This window comes from Hyperolius riggenbachi, chromosome 12 (assembly GCF_040937935.1).
Source record: "Hyperolius riggenbachi isolate aHypRig1 chromosome 12, aHypRig1.pri, whole genome shotgun sequence".
NCBI lineage: Eukaryota > Metazoa > Chordata > Amphibia > Anura > Hyperoliidae > Hyperolius > Hyperolius riggenbachi.
Window position 1 is genome coordinate 154208740 of NC_090657.1, and position 14231 is coordinate 154222970.

General features: G+C 46.8%; 1 protein-coding gene across 1 annotated transcript in view; it reads left to right on the plus strand.

The window, feature by feature from the left end:
* Positions 1 to 14231, plus strand: part of LOC137541001 (uncharacterized) — an 88929-nt gene that overhangs the window by 56002 nt on the left and 18696 nt on the right. The window contains exons 9-12 of the mRNA XM_068262154.1: positions 3201 to 3338; positions 8996 to 9049; positions 9161 to 9301; positions 12458 to 12525. Coding sequence (XP_068118255.1) covers positions 3201 to 3338; positions 8996 to 9049; positions 9161 to 9301; positions 12458 to 12525 — 401 coding nt within the window. The remainder of the gene's footprint in view (positions 1 to 3200; positions 3339 to 8995; positions 9050 to 9160; positions 9302 to 12457; positions 12526 to 14231) is intronic.

Here is a 14231-nt window from a genome sequence, read left to right on the forward strand (position 1 = left end):
ACAGCTTTTTGACCATTTTTTAGGTCTGAGTGCTGCAGGTCTTTGGAAAAGAGACCTGTCTTCACTCTGTGAGTTTCAGAGCTGCTGTTCTGGTGAGGAATTTGCATCCACTTGCCATGCAAATTGCTTAGCTGCTTCCTTTGATGGCTTGCAGTATAAATACCATTTCCTCCCAGAATTCCCTGCTGGTCATGAAGGTTTGTTCCTGCTTACTTACCTGGAGTCTCAGCCCTCTGCTCATTGTAGGCTATTATTGCTAGCTTAGAGTAGTTACCCTTTGGGAGTGCTCCTTGCATTCCTATTTAGTGCAGTCAGGTTTGTGTTATATTTGTACTGCCTATTCTGTCTTGTCTTGTCCTTGCGATTGCACTGTCGCCAGCGGTTGGCGGTAGTGAATCGTTCTGTCTTTCTGTTGCGATTGTTCTGTTGCCAGCGGCGGCTGACAGAAAATCGCTCTGTCTGTTTGGATCGCACTCACCCTAGCGTTAGAGGCGGTGGATCTCTCTGTATTCAGTCTTAGAGTTTAACCTCAGCTGCGGTGGCTGCTGGTTACTCCTTCTGTCTGTCTTGTTGTGCGGATCGCACTCGCTCTTGCGGAAGAGCAGTGGATTCTTTCAGCCCTGTTCCTGTGTACGGATCACACTCGCTCTTGCGGAAGAGCAGTGGATCCTATCTGACTTGTTCCTGTTGTCTGTTTGTCCAAAGCAAACACTTGCTGTTGCCTGAAGTAATGCAACCGATTAGCAACCGTTTCTGTTATTTGTTTGTTTGTGTTTCTAGGTTCATGTGTTAGTTAGGGTTGGCGTGTTTTGTCTCTGTTGCGCTTCTCGTGCGGAGACCGCGCCATTAACGTGTTTTGTCGCTGTTGCGCTTCTCGTGCGGCGACTGCGTTTAGATAGTGCGTTTGTTATTTTCTTTGGTGTTCTGATCATTATTGTTTGCTGTGTCTTTCTTACTACGTCTATGCTCTGTCTTTACTCAGTCTTGTGTCGCTGTTAGCAATCGCCATTTCTTGCTATTGCTTTCCCACTTGGTCTTCACTGTTGTGTGTTCACAGTCGCCAGGTGGCGACTAGATTGGTGGACATACATTCATTCTGTCTCTGTGCTCACTCTCTTTCACTAGGGGCTATCTTGCCCTATATTGCTTCCCCTCGTACAATTCCTATCTGGCATCTGTGGCAGTGCAGAGGGTTTATTCCTCTGCACTCCACAGCTCCATCTGCTGGCGGGAATTCCCCTCTACAGGTGCATTGCACCACAGCTGGGTTCTGTTATTCAGGCGTTTGTGGAGGATTTCCGCAGTGTCAGTGCACATCTTGTGCGCTGACCATGGAGATATTCCACAATCGTTACAACAGCGTTCCAGAACATTTCAGAATTCAGGAATTCCACAAGCAACAAACTTCTGGAATGCCATGAGCAGCAGAATTCTGGAATGCCATGAGCAGCAGAGTTCTGGAATGCCACAAGCAGCCCAGTTCTGGACTGCTACTGGGCACAAAGTTCAAGAATATTGAAGAGTTCTGGAATGCTGTGAGCAGCAGAGTTCTGGAATGCCATGAGCAGCAGAGTTCTGGAATGCCATGAGCAGCAGAGTTCTGGAATGCCATGACCAGCAGAGTTCTGGAATGCCATGACCAGCAGAGTTCTGGAATGCTACTGGGCACAGAGTTCCAGAATATTGCAGAGTTCTGGAATGCTGTGAGCAACAGAGTTCTGGAATGCCATGAGCAGCAGAATTCTGGAATGCCACAAGCAGCCCAGCTCTGGAATGCTACTAGGCACAGAGTTCCAGAATATTGCAGAGTTCTGGAATGCCATCACCAGGGCAGTGTCTAGGCTAAATTGCACCCAGGGCGAGGGTGTAAAAATTATGCAGCAGAGTCCTGGAAAGCAATGGGGCACTGAGTTCCAGTTCCAGAGTTCAGGAATGCCACAGATTATTGGAATGACAAGGGCTGCAAACTGTTATCGAAGCTATTGTCCTCCATTTGCAGCATCTGTTTTGAATGCAAGTTGTGTAACCTGTATGTGTTTTGGGCTCTGCACTTCTGTGCAGCTGGTCAACTCGAATGCAGCCTGCATTTGGAAGCGCTGCCAATATCTTTTGTTGTAGAAAAAATGTAAGTCTACTTGTAGCTTGCTGCATCCACGTGATCAAGGTTTAGTGCATAGTTTGCATTTGCAATCTAATCCCTACAATAGTCATATGTCTACGTATGTATTGTGCAGTGTACATATCATAGTCTATGGCCAATTTAGTGGCAAGCCAAGTAATGTATCTGTATGTTTTTGGGATGTGAGAGGAAACCGGAGTGCCCAAAGGAAACCTACGCAGACGTTGGGATTCGGGACCCAGTGGTGCAAAGCAAGAGAGATAAAAATAAAAGTCTTTAAAGACTGAACCGCACATGCGTAGAAGGGTTGCGGCGACCGGCGCAATGACACAACATGCATGAGGCAGGGGCACGCATGCACGACTTCACCAGAGAGTCGCCATTTAATAGAGCCGCAAGCACAACCAGTAGAGGGGAGAAGAGGATGCCGGAGGACCTCGCGGGCTACAGGGGGCTGGGGGAAGCCCCAGATAAGTCCAAATTTTGTTTTATTCAGCGCTCAGGGTCGATTTAAAGTGTAATGAAACTCAGCATTTCTTCTTTAAAAGCATAAAAGCATAAAATCTACCACAAAAAAATGTAGTAGAAACAGCACTCAAACAGTTAAACACAGTACTTTTTGATATTTAGTGTAAAGCTCCTTGATTCCATGGGCAGCTTCTAGCCGTAAATCTTTTGTTTACATTCCTTTGTCAGATACATTTGATAAGCATTAGCAAACTGCCGAAACAGAGCTGTACTGAGCTGAAAAACTGAAGTGAGCTGAAGTGATCTCTGGATAGATTTTAATATGTAAATACAGCAGCTATGCAATAAAATGCAATGGCAGCTTTCAGAGCAGATAAACTGTACTTTGAGAATTTGTAATTTGCAAACAGACAATATTACTTGTGCACAAAAGGAAATATGATAACTGTATGGGTAGTACAAAGTAGGAAGACACAGTTTTATTGAATGTTATGTCAGAGCCCGCTTTAAAATGGTTTGCCTTACTAACAACAAATATGTTTGGTTTTAACATACAAATAATGCAGATACTGTGCATACAATATTGTGTTACTAACGTGCCTTGTTATTTAAGCTCCTCAGTGGTAATCGGGTAGAAGATTCTGTTCAGAAACACGAGTATATGTCAGGCAGCGGAATAAGCTTGCTTCTAGGTTATTTCATCATCATGATAAATAGTGAGAACCATGCGAAGCAACTTAACAAGATGTTGGTAAGTAATAAAAACTTTTCAAAACGTGCTCTCCAAAGTGCTTTCATGTTCCCTGATCAGGAATCTCAAGGCTTCTTATATCTAAGTTTGTTACAAGAGGTGCTAGCTGAGTCCATTTAGGTTTCATTAAAGAGAACCTGAAGTGGTTCTTGGGGGGGGGGGGGGGCAGATGGGACACAGAGGAGTGTTCTCTGCCTCTTGACATGCCTCTGTGTCCCCCCACCGCCGCTCTATGCCCCCCCTCCTCCACGGCCCTATAGCCCCCCGAGTTTGGCAACAATATGTGTCCCCATCTTGGAGGTAAACACAAGGGAGAGGGATTCCTTGGTCAAAATGTAGCTCTCTCTCCCTGGCCGCGCCCCCGGCCTACTTTCAGTTTTGTGACCAATGCAGTTTCTAGGCTAAAATGCACCCAGGGATAGGGTGTAAAAATTGCGCCCCCCCCCCCCCGAGCAAGGTATGGGCGCCCGCAGTATAGGTTAGCCAGGTCTAGTTGCACTCAGTATAGGTCCCCCCAGTATAGATAGCCAAGAATAGGTAATCCAGTATAGGTAGCCAGCTATAGGCCCCCAGTATAGGTAGCCAGGCATAGGTGAGCCAGTATAGTTGCCCCCGGTATAGGTTAGCCAGGTAGGTGCCTCCAGTATAGGTAGCCAGTATAGTTGCCCCCAGTATAGGTTAGATAGGCAGGCGCCCCCGGTATAAGTTAGATAGGTAGGTGCCCCAGTACAGGTTAGCTAGGTGGGTGCCTCTAATATAGGTAGCCAGAATAGTTACCCCCAGCATAGGTTAGATAGGTAGGTGCCCCCAGTATAGGTTATTTAGGTAGGTGCCTGCAATATAGGTAGCCAGTATAGTTGCCACCTGTATAGGCTAGCTAGGTAGGTAGGTAGGTGCCCCCAATACAGGTTAGATAAGTAAGTGCCCCCAGTATAGGTTTGATAGGTAGGTGCCCTACAGTATAGGTTAGATAGGTAGGTGCCCCCAGTATAGGTTAGATAGGTAGGTGCCCCCCAGTATAGGTTAGATTAGGTAGCTTCCCCCATATAGGTTAGATAGGTAGCTGCCCCCCAGTATAGGCTAGATTAGGTAGGTGCCCCCCATTATAGGTTAGATTAGGTAAGTGCCCCCCAGTATAGGTTAGATTAGGTAGCTGCCCCCCAGTAAAGGTTAGATAGGTAGCTGCCCTCCAGTATAGGTTAGATAGGTAGGTGCCCCCAGTATAGGTTAGATTAGGTAGGTGCCCCCCAGTATAGGTTAGATTAGGTAGGTGCCCCCCAGTATTGGTTAGATTAGGAAGCTGCCCCCCAGTATAAGTTAGATAGGTAGGTGCCCCCCAGTATAGGTTAGATAGGTAGGTGCCCTCCAGTATAGGTTAGATTAGGTAGGTGTCCCCCAGTATAGGTTAGATTAGGTAGCTGCCCCCAAGTATAAGTTAGATAGGTAGGTGTCCCCCAGTATAGGTTAGATAGGTAGGTGCCCCCCAGTATAGGTTAGATAGGTAGGTGCCCCCCAGTATAGGTTAGATTAGGTAGGTGCCCCCCAGTATAGGTTAGATTAGGTAGGTGCCCCCCAGTATAGGTTAGATAGGCAGCTTCCCCCAGTATAGGTTAGGTAGGTCCACCCCCCATAATGGAGGGGGGAGCTGGAGCCGCGGGGAGGGCAGCCCGACCTCTCCCTCCCTCTCCCCAGGCCGCCCTCCATGCTCCCCCCTCAGACGCAAAGTAATTACGCAGCAGGAAGCTCTGTGCATAACTACTCACCTTCCTGCGTTCCACTCGCCGCTGATCTCCTCTCGTCATAGACGCTGATACACACGCTGCTTCTGGCTAAACAGGAAGCAGCGTGTGTTTCAGCGTCTATGACGAGAGGAGATCAGCGGCGAGTGGAATGCAGAAAGGTGAGTAGTTATGCACAGAGCTTCCTGCTGCGTAATTACTTTGCGTCTGAGGGGGGAGCACGGAGGGCGGCCCGGGGAGAGGGAGGGAGAGGTCGGGCTGCCCTCCCCGCGGCTCCGGCTCCCCCCTCCTTTACAGCGCCCCCCTCACAACAGCGCCCAGGGCGGCGGCATGGGCCGCACGGCCCTAAAAACGGGCCTGTTTGTGACCTCTGGGTCACAACGCTGGAATGAGAGACTGTCTCTCATTTTGTGTGCAAGGAGGCGGGGAGAGAGAGCTACCCAATAGCAGCTCTGGAAACCCTGTAGGAACGCCCCATGCGGCCCACAGGAGTGGCAGGGAGTGGTGGTTTTTGTGGCTACCTGATCCACTCCACCCCCCAGATCACGTAGCCTATTTTTATTTTTTTTATGAGCCCAGATCAGGCTCTCTTCAAAGTGACCCTAAACCGAACGGGAAAAAGAGTTACACTTACCTGGGCCTTCTACCAGGCCCCTGCAGCTGCCCTGTGCCTGTGCCATCACTCCTCCGGTCCCCCGCAGTGGCTGTTTAAATTTTTTGCAACAGAGCCAGTCACCAGCCCCTGCACAGTTCTGGCCATGCGCATCCTCGATCACGCTCCTGCTGCCGGGAGCATCATGCAGAGGACCGGAGGATCTTTGAGTGACGACGCAGGCACAGGGTGGCTGCAGGGGGCTGGTAGAAGCTCTGGATAAGTGAAACTCTCTTTTTCCAATTCGGTTTAGGTTTCCCTTAAACACTACAGAGTTCAGGGGCATGTCACAGACCTCCAAAGCAACATCAGTTTTATAAAAGTCCAGCAAAAAGAGTCAAAGCCTCTAGCAATCATGGATTGCTAGTAATTGTGCTTAAAGGACACCCGAGGTGAAAATAAACGAATGAAATAAACGATTGTATCCATCTTCCTTCTCCTAAAAATGACTTTTTAAGATATTCCATAGTTTTATCTTATGTTTAAATCTACTTTTTAAGTTTTAACTGTTTTATTGTTTTTGCTCAATGACACATTCATTGAAGTATGCCAGAGCTAAAATCTATGAACTATTGACCTTTTTATCTCTTTCCTGCTCTGAGAAGCCATTTTCTGCTAGGAAAATGTTTTATAGTTGGAATTTCTTATCAGTGAGGGTCACACTTCCTGTCAGGACTGAGTCAGCTACTTACATACCTGATATTTAAGTCTTTCAGGCAGAGAAAGAAAAAAAAGGAACGTAGCATAGTTATTTGTGTGCTAGGCACTGTACATACCCATGTATATCTCATCATGTGACATGTCACTTCGGTATCCTTCAAAGTGTACCAGAGATGCTGTAATAAGCAGCTTTTTATACTTACCTGGGGCTTCTGCCAGCCCATTGCCGACCATGGGCTCTATTGCTGTTCTCCTGTGCCCCTCTTTTCCTCCACTGTGTATCCCAGTATATACCTCAGTCGCGGGCAGATGTGGTTCTCCACGTGTGCATGGCCGTGGTGCACTCCCGTTGCATTTTTGCGTCTGTGCAGCTAGTCACCGAGCCGCGCCAGACAGAGGTTAATTTGTCTGAAAGCAAAGAGGCAGAACTGCTGTAGCATCACCAAGCTAGTCACCGAGCCGCGCCAGACAGAGGTTAATTTGTCTGAAAGCAAAGAGGCAGAACTGCTGTAGCATCACCAAGCGTTCTCTAAACTGAGTCCTGTAGTGGTCTACAGTTACTTGCTTCGCTTCTGCAACTTAAAAATAAACTTGCACCGTAACGGCGTTAACGTGGCAAGATCACAATCTTTTGGAAGTGGCCCAATATACTCATGGAACTCTGGATCCATCAAGTGATGCTAGATTTATTAAAACTGTATTGCCCACAAAGGTGAGGAAAGTATGTGTCATATTCAGTGATCAGCGCTCCTCCTTACTGCACTATGACACATAACATTTTTTTTTTTAATTCTTAATTTATTATTTTTTTATTTTTTTTTCTGGTAGGACTTGATGTACAGATTTTTTTTTAACCAAACTATGTAACTATATAACACAATTCTGTCACACTTTTATAACGTTCATGCGCATGACTAAAGGGGTTGGTGATCCTTTTGGGCCCGTTCTCACTTAGGCGATTAGCATGTGTTTGTGCAATACAAACTTAATGGCAGTGATCTCACTGCCGCGATTGCCGCTGATCGCAGGTGATTCGCGATCAGCGGAAATTGCAAAACACGTTGCAGCATTTTTCCACAATTCTGGAGCGATCGCGATACAGTGCTTAAAAAGCGCTGATGGCGATTGTCACACGTCCCCTAGTGGCCGGACCACACAATGCCTTCCAATTGGTTCCAGCACACAGACCATGCAATCTGTGGTCGCAATCGGTGCGCAGAAACTGCTGGAATTTTGGCAGCAGACGGGCTAGAAGGGAGCTTGTGAGCTACCATAATACAAACTACACACTATTTCAGGATATAACTGCCACCACTCCTACAGAAGGGTAGGAGTCCTAACTACACTGCGACTAATACCTGCAAATAAAACGGTTAAACACACTCTATTTTATCTAGCTATCAACAGTAGTAGCAACTCTTCAGAAGCTAGGGTTCAGTTTGTGTGGCTGAATAGCAGGGGTTGCTAAACAAATAAATGACTTTTTAGTCGTTTATTATTAATGCAATATAAATAATTAATATATACAGAAAATAACAGTAAAATCACCCGTGCAAAAAGCTAGCGATGAGCACTAGCGTTTTGTGCTTTTAAGTGAGAATGGGCCCTAAGTGATTCATTTTCTGCCTCTTGGATGGAACTGCAATGATTGCTAAGGATTGCAAGAATCACAAACTGTCACCATTACCCCCAGAGTTTGCAATCAGCACCTTTGTCATCATATGGCAGATGGATGAAAGGTCTGATTGCCTTTAGGTCCACTGCATGTATATAAAAAGTGCAGACTTATCTTTCACACCTCCTGTGATAAACAGCTTCTCCTAGCCACTGTATTATAACACTACTGAGCTTGAAGCTGAACTGCAAATGGATGTATCCCTGTTATCTTCAAATAGGTGAATTAACTGGTTGCCTAGAGAAAGTGTTTAAAAACTTGTTCATCTGAACCTTTTTAATAGGTGTAAATTAAAAATGTTATTCCAAGTGCACACCTAATCCAATTAAAGTTGATAGAGTTCTCTCGTTAAGAGCAGTGTGGAAACATGAATTTGTTATATATCTAAAATACAGTCAGAACCCGAAATCTGTCCACTTCCGGTTCTGGCCGTCTCGCTGCGGCCAATGTGTGAAATTAATTGAATCCCGGCGGCTCCGTTCCTCTCCCTCCCGGCTCTGGCTCCTCCTCCTGCCTCCCCTCCAACTGGGCGGCTTCTGTCAGCTGGAGGGGGACATGCTATGCAGCCAGAGTCGTTCTTCGCAGGGAAGCAGGGAATCGCGCCATCCATTCCGGCAGAGCGGGTGCTGGCAGAAACAATGTCTGCAGCATCCCCCGCTCTGCTTCCCCGCCACATTGCTTGTGGCCCACCACCCCGGCTGCCAGAAGCCAATAGGAGGGGGAGGAGCCAGAGCTGGGGGACAGAAACGGAGCTGGCAGGATTCATTTTGCACATTGGTTGCAGCGAGGTGGCCACTTCTAGTTTTGACTGGCCAGAACCCGAAGTGGCCAGACTTCGAGTTCTGGCCGTAACATATACATCTTTTCATAGTGTAAAAGAACTTTCCTGTGGTGTTCTAACTTCTTGTGTTTTTATTTATCTACTATGCAGGCGGAGAAGGACATTAAGATGCCCCCTGAAGAACTGAATGCGTTAATGCATGATGTATGGTTTGCAATTTGCCATTGCTATACTTAAAATTACATTTTCATTCCCAATTTCAGTGAATACCCAATCTAGTGTCACTTTACAAGCCTTATGCCTTTGTCTTTTTAGGTACATGAACCCGATAATACTGTCATAAACATAACCATGGACCCCCCGTACCTAAATATTGAATCTAGTATATTGGTGATTACTGCAGATCTGCAAGGACATGCGGCCACCTCCGACAAAGCAGCCTTCAACTCTCAGTTTGTAAGTCCTAATACTAGCATCAGAGAAAATGTGGGGTTCAGCATAACCACAGAAGAATGTATAAATATACAATTCATGCAGAAATACAACCATTAACCACTTTGGGACCGGCCGCCTAACCCCCCTTAAGGACCAGGGCATTTTGCGGTGGAGGGGGGTGCGCGCGTTTGGGGGGGTTGGGCGGCCAGATCCCGTCTGTGGTGTGCTGGGCTGTGTGTCCCCCATTGAGGCAGGTATCCCCCCCTGTAGCTGGAAGCCATCACTCACCTTCCAGGCTCCAGCATTGAGATGCAGAAGCCACCTCTTCTCCAGCCGGCATCTCCGCTCCAAATGACGCTCAAGTCGGGTCGCGGCGCTGACGTCAGACGGAGCAGAGATGCCGGCCAGAGCGGAGGGGGGCGCCGATCGTTGCTGGAACAGCAGGGAGGTGAGTGGATCCTCTTCTTTTCCCCCTGCCGCCGCCGCCACTGTCAAAGTGATCACTACGATCCGACGGCAATCGTAGTGATCACGTGATCAGCAGCCATACACGATGGCTGCTGATCACTGAGGGGAGATGCCAGCTGTCATATGACAGCTTAATCTCCCCTCTTGGGTGCGCACAATCGCGTCGGGAGCGGTTCTTTTGCGCGGACGTTGAATCAACGTCCGGTCAGAACGGTACCACCACCTGCCGGACGTTGATTCAACCTACGGCGGTCCCCAATAGGTTAAAAAGCTTACTTTTGAAAATACAGTTTTGGTAGCTATTGTCCATGTAACGATCTTACCTTCCCGTGGGGGGTCCCGCGGATGCCTTACATAGACTTCTATAGGCTGCTAAAATCCATCCAAATTCATGGGCAGAGAATCAGCCTCAAATCGTAGCAATGGAAACTTAGCCTTAGTGTAACATAGTTCTCCCTTAACTTTTCATTTTATAAATAGATACATTTATACATTGCTTGTAATCCACCTGTGTCCCTGTGCAGCACATTTATAACGGAAGGTGCAGAGATACAGGAAGCTATCTTCTGTTTATAGCTCACTTATAGTTCACTGTCATGGCAACAGCTAACACGTCATTCTGAAATAGACCTCAACTGCGTGGCTGTTCATTAGCCCGATAATGCTTACAGTCACTGTGACATCAGCGGTATCAGGGCGGTGGAAAGCTGCACAGTTTAGGACCATTTCCGAATGAAATTTCAGCCATTGCCACAGTCGGCAATGCGTCTCTATGAGGGAGGGGCGGCAAGGAGTGAGCTATAAGCAGATATTTCCTGTATCTCTGTATACATGCACTCAGTGGCGTAGCTAGAGATTATGGGGCCCCATAGCAAAACTTTCATTAGGCCCTCAGATGTAGGCATTCTTTAGCTATGCCACCGGCCCCTACCCTATGGATATGAGTTAACTGGCAATTTACATTCTCGTGCAATCTACACTGCAAATAGATCATGGGCACTAAAGCCCCATCTACACCATGGGACATTGCAGTGATCCGGCGGCTCAATTAGCCGCCGGATCACCTCTTCCGCATGCCCGCCGCGTCCCCGCTCGCGCGCCGCATTCGATTCCCCGCTCGTGCCCGCCGGCGCCGCTTATCTCCCGCACGATTCCCTGCCATTGTCCCCTCGCGGGGATCGAGCTGGGAATCGGCGGTGCGGAGATCCGTCCTGTCGGATCTTATCAATCGAGCCGCATCAGCGGCTCGATTGATAAGGAGCATCGCGGCCGCATCTACTCGTGTAGATGCGGCTTAAGAGGGTGGAGGAACACAAGAAACTTAAAAGCGAATACAGCAAGTACCTTCTGGGTATCCTCTGTTCCAGTGCCCAATACCAGCTGCTATGGCTATTGCTATGCCCCTGCCTGGCCCCCCCTCTGCTCCAGTGCCCAATACCAGCTGCTATGGCTATTGCTATGCCCCTGCCTGGGCCCCCTCTGCTCCAGTGCCCAATACCAGCTGCTATGGCTATTGCTATGCCCCTGCCTGGCCCCCCTCTGCTCCAGTGCCCAATACCAGCTGCTATGGCTATTGCTATGCCCCTGCCTGGGCCCCCTCTGCTCCAGGGCCCGATAGCAGCTGCTATGGCTGCTATGACTATTGCTACGCCCCTGCATGCACTGCACGGGACACAGGGGTGACCAGTTATGTATACATTTATCTATTTATAAAACAAAGTTGGGGGAGAACCATGTTACACTAACTACTCTTCCATGTATCAACAGGTGCAATAGTTTTCAATTTGCCCTTTTTCAACCCACTTTAAATCCCATTACTAGACACAGATCTAAACAATACCAATTAATGGCATTATGACCAGATTGCTCAACTGACTTTTTTCGTATAAAATAAGGCTTTTGATGAAAATCCTGTCTTGAAATTCTGATCACATGACCAGAAGCAGCTATGTTGGTGGGGCTGCTATTGCTTGATTTGAACCAGACAGCCAAGAGGAAGGCACAGAAGGAATCTCTCTAAGTAGATTGCATCCTGTAGAAGTGACAGTCTACAGTGCAGTGATATATTAATGTGATTTACTTATCATCATCTAATGAAGAAGACAAGTAAAAGCTCTGCAGCTGGGTAACAAATGTATGAAAAATATTATACCCTGAGCTGTGCATTAAGGTAAACCTGCGATTAATTATAAGGAAGAATTCATACATACCTAAGGCTTCCTCCAGCCCCCTCCGGCCTGATCGGTCCCTGTCGGCCATCACCACCTCCTGGATCCTCCGCAATGGCTTCCCGTAATTTCAAGAGTCAGGGATTACTACACATACACGGCCCGGCCACGTGCGCAGACCGCTCCCATATGCGGGAGTGTGAGGGGAGCACGTGCAGCTGCACTGTGCTGACTTGCCCCAACTGGCCACAGTTAACAGAAGGATTGGGAAAGGATCCAGGAGGTGGAGGATGGCGGCATGGGAACGATCAGGCTGAAGGGGCTGGAGCAAACCTGGGATATGTATGAATTTTTCCTTTTAATACATCTCAGGCACTGTATGTAATGTATTTTAAGTAACAAATATAATATTTGATTTAAAAAAAAAGTGAACAACGAATATCCATACTAAGTATTTTTCTGGCAGCACTAAAAGCAAATATCAAATACGTATTTGCACTAAAAGTAATCAAATAAGTATTTTCAATTTGTTCTTTTACAGGCAATTTATTTTACGATGAAAATTAAAATACAGAATAATAGAATTTGCTTCCTTGTGACAGGAGTTGAGTAAGTATTTCAAATACATGTACAAACAAAAACAAGCTAATACCAGCGAGTAAATGTAATGATACAGGGGTTGATTCAATAAAAGTCATAAGTAAGGGCCCATTCACACTTGAAAGCGCAACACACTGGCAATTTTTGCCGACGCTTTGCGGGAGTGGTCTTTCCGCGATTTCACATGGAAAAATCACTGGACAGTGCAGCGATTTCTCCACGATCACGTTTAGCGATTCTATAGCACTGACATGCGATCGCCGGGCAAAATGGTGCAGGCAACGCGTTTTGCACTTTGGGCGATTTGCGGGGATTAGCGCAAATTGCCCAAGTAGGAACAGGTCCATAGGGTTTACTTACACTAGCTCTTTCAAAAACGCTAGCGTTTGAGCGTTTTGCCAAAATTGTGGCAAAGCGCTCAAGTGTGAATGGGCCCTAAGTTTTTGCAAGTCTAAGTAAGGCATGCAAACCAAATCTTGCTATTTATTTTCATGAAAGTTTTCCTCCTAAATTATCAATTATCAAATATTAGTGTAGAATTTAACGCATGCAGTAGCAAGCAATATACCACCTAAATTTGCTCACGCTACACTAAGGGAATACTATAAGATGGGACTATAAAGGAATACTATAAAATGGGACTATAAGGGAATACTATAAACTGCACAGACAAGTTGGGATTTTGTCATGTCACAAAGGCACTGAGGGGATAGATAGATAGATAGATAGATAGATAGATAGATATTTTTTTTATTGTAAATAACTTAAAAATACCTATCTGTCACAGGTTGAAGAACTAAGGGAACCTACTATTATCAAAGCTATCAGATTACACACTGGTGCTTGGAGGGACGAGAGACATCTGATCCACTACAGTATGGAAAATAGCAAAGTCAATTAACCCACTACACACTCACATGCACGTGCATGACAGTGTGCAGTGGGTTTACTGCACACTCACATGACCTTGCATGTTAGTGTGCAGTGGGTTAATTGAATTTTCTGTTTTATTTGACACACCCCCTGAAGCACCTCCCCATTACAAATTTAGGGGGAGCCTGGATTCTGTGTTTTTTCTTGTTTTTGATCCTTGTGGCTATGATTTTATCCAGTGCTCTTGCTGATTTCCTGCTGTTTTTTCAGTGACCATTGTTAGCATACAGGCAGCTTGTGCTGTTGTGTCCATGGTACATATGGATGTATTTTGGTAGCTTCCTTGGGGGACTAGTTTGATGCACTATCTGTCCCAGAGAGGATGTTAAGATATGTACTCCTAATCAATCCTTAAATAGGTTTGACACACTGAAAGGCTTGCATGTTTGTACTGTGAGCGTTAAGGTGGCCATACATCAGAAGATTGTGGGCAGATTTGACCAAGAGACAAATGTATCTCTAAATGAATCTGATTAGAGATAAATTTGTCTCTTGGTTGATTCTGCCCATAGACTACAGGCCGATTCCCGTCTGATTTCAGCATGAAATCATCAGGGAATCAGCTGAGCCCGCAGTGTCTGCCCTGCTGCTGCCCCCAAAATGTACAAATGTGTGTAGTGTGTGCATTTATACATAACCAGTCCTGTAGCAGCTTCCGCATGGTGTTCATCCATCTCGCCGGGGAACAGCCACATACATGCTAGTGGCGCATAGCGTCTGATGTCAGACGCCATGCGCTGGTGTGTATGCAGAACCCGCTGAGATGGCCGGAAACCGCATGG